Source organism: Lactuca sativa, chromosome 3 (genome assembly GCF_002870075.4).
Source record: "Lactuca sativa cultivar Salinas chromosome 3, Lsat_Salinas_v11, whole genome shotgun sequence".
Lineage (NCBI taxonomy): Eukaryota > Viridiplantae > Streptophyta > Magnoliopsida > Asterales > Asteraceae > Lactuca > Lactuca sativa.
Window position 1 is genome coordinate 234,109,077 of NC_056625.2, and position 2,746 is coordinate 234,111,822.

General features: G+C 35.3%; 1 protein-coding gene across 1 annotated transcript; it reads left to right on the plus strand.

The window, feature by feature from the left end:
• The first annotated feature begins 449 nt into the window (after positions 1-449).
• Positions 450-2,296, plus strand: LOC111900898 (berberine bridge enzyme-like 8). Its single transcript, XM_023896768.3, has one exon. The coding sequence runs from the start codon at positions 464-466 to the stop codon at positions 2,087-2,089; it is 1,626 nt and encodes a 541-aa protein (XP_023752536.2). The 5' UTR covers positions 450-463; the 3' UTR covers positions 2,090-2,296.
• The last annotated feature ends 450 nt before the right edge of the window (positions 2,297-2,746 follow it).

The window sequence follows — 2,746 nt, forward strand, 5'->3', positions numbered from 1 at the left end:
ATCTAGATCGAACAGACAATCGATTGTGTGGTTTTGCCCCAAGCCCACAACCAAACTAACAACAGGAAATTAGACAGAAACCACACAATTAAACAAAATAAAATAAAATACAACAAATAGTCATAATGTTGTTTAAATTAGGCTATCAAATATGCTAATTTTCGAAGTATTAAATGATGTATTAAATTATCATAAGACGATTAATGAAAATGAAAATGATTTTACATTTTAATTATAGTATAATTAATATCAATATATTGTTTGATTCTAACCCACAACTTTTGAATCGATATAAGAAATCATGTTTTCATTAAACTCAATTTCCAAAAAATTGATGACTTGATGAATCGATCAGATCTAGTTTGGTTTGTAGGTTTAATTGAACATTTATGATGGCCCGCCCGATTGGAAAGTTAACTTTGGTTTATGTATATAAATTAATTGCATGTATCAACCTCAAACCATGCATACCATATCACAACAAATGGCCATCATGTCTATTTTCAACCTCATTTTTCCATTCCTCCTTGTCTTGCTCTATTCCCAATCCTCAGCAACTTGTAGTTCCATTACAAATCGCTTCACTCGATGTCTAAACCACCGAGCTGACCCTTCTTTTCCGATCAATGGACAACTTTACACCTCCCGTAACTCCTCTTTTCCCTCCGTCTTTCAAGCTTACATCCGTAACCTTCGCTTCAATGAATCCACTACTCCCAAACCCATCGTAATCATCACCGCCTTACATCCTTCACACATTCAAGCAGCTATTGTGTGCGCCAAAACACACCGCCTGCTAATGAAAACCAGAAGCGGAGGCCATGATTATGAAGGGCTTTCCTATGTGACCAATTCAAACCAACCCTTCTTCGTTGTTGACATGTTCAAGTTATGCTCCGTAAATATAAGTATCGAAGATGAAACTGCATGGGTCCAAACTGGTGCGACTCTTGGTGAAGTCTACTATCGAATTGCCGAGAAAAGCAACACGCATGCTTTTCCCGCTGGAATTTGCCCTACTGTTGGAGTTGGTGGCCATTTTAGTGGTGGAGGATATGGTAACTTGATGAGAAAATATGGCCTCGCCGTCGATAATATTGTTGATGCTCAGTTAATCGATGTGAATGGCAAGCTTCTGAATCGGAAGTCCATGGGTGAAGAACTTTTTTGGGCAATCACAGGTGGTGGTGGTGTCAGCTTCGGTGTGATTCTAGCATACAAGATCAAACTGGTTCGTGTTCCTCCCGTTGTGACAGTGTTTAACATCCAAAGAACATCACAGCAGAACCTCAGCACCATCGCTCACCGGTGGATACAAGTTGCCGATAAACTTGATAATGACGTTTTCGTTCGAATGACTTTTGACGTCATAAACAACAGAAATGGGAAAAAGATTATTCGTGCAACATTTCCAACATTGTACCTAGGAAAGTCGGCAGCACTTGTTAAACTCATGAACAAGGATTTTCCACAATTAGGGTTGAAAAAGTCGGACTGTATTGAAATGAGTTGGATTGAGTCCGTGCTTTTCTACAGAGACTTCTCCATTGGTACTCCAACTACTGCTCTTCTAAGCCGTACAGGTGAAAAACTCAACCCATTAAAGATCAAATCTGATTATGTGAAAGAACCTATTTCAAAACAAGGATTCGAATTCATATTTAAAAAGATGAAAGAACTTGAAAACCAACTGTTGGATTTCAACCCATATGGTGGAAGAATGAGTGAAATTTCGGAATTTGCAAAGCCTTTCCCGCATCGATCAGGAAACATAGCGAAGATTCAATATGAAGTAAACTGGGAAGAACTTGGCGTTGAAGCAGCCAAACGATACGTGAATTTCACAAGGATGATGTATGATTACATGACTCCATTTGTTTCTAAGAATCCTAGGGCAGCATTTCTGAACTACAGGGATTTGGACATTGGTGTCAACAGCCATGGCAAGAATGCTTACGCTGAAGGGATGATTTATGGCCACAAGTATTTCAAAGAGACGAATTACAACAGGCTAACGATGGTGAAGACGAGCGTTGATCCTAATAATTTCTTTAGGAATGAGCAAAGTATCCCAACCTTGTCATCTTGAAGGAAGTAATTTCACTTGCGCAATTCCCCGGCCCAGTACGTACTGCTTTGTATTATTTTGTTAAATAAACGGCCTTTTCAAGATTACAAGTTTCCAAATCCAGATAATAATGATGTATTTTATATGCTTGTAGTTTATAAAAAAAAAAGATATATTTTATGTTTCTATTTCATAAAAGAATAATAAGAGGGTTATAAATTTGGATCATTTAACTGTGAAAAAAACATATGCAAATTGATGTAATCTCTAAATATTATTAAAAGAGAAACTTTATGACATCATCTTAAATAATCTAGACCCTTGATTATATTTCAATCTTATTTTTTTCACCCTTAGATCAAATTGCTGACATCATCTTCTCCATATGGAATGTATTTAATTCCAATAAATGTTTGAGAATAACTTAAAGATTGAAATGGAATGTAGTTAATTCAAATAAAAACTTTCCATATTTTAAATCTTGAATTTACGGTTATTAAGATTTTAATATAGTCAATTTTAAAAGCATATTACTAACAAACCATTTCAATCAAAACATTAATACCAACCATTAATATAAATCCGCTTATATTAATAAACCATTAATATAAAATCTATTTTTATTAGAAAATCATTAATACCGAAAAATAATATTCTAATTATCACATACATATACGA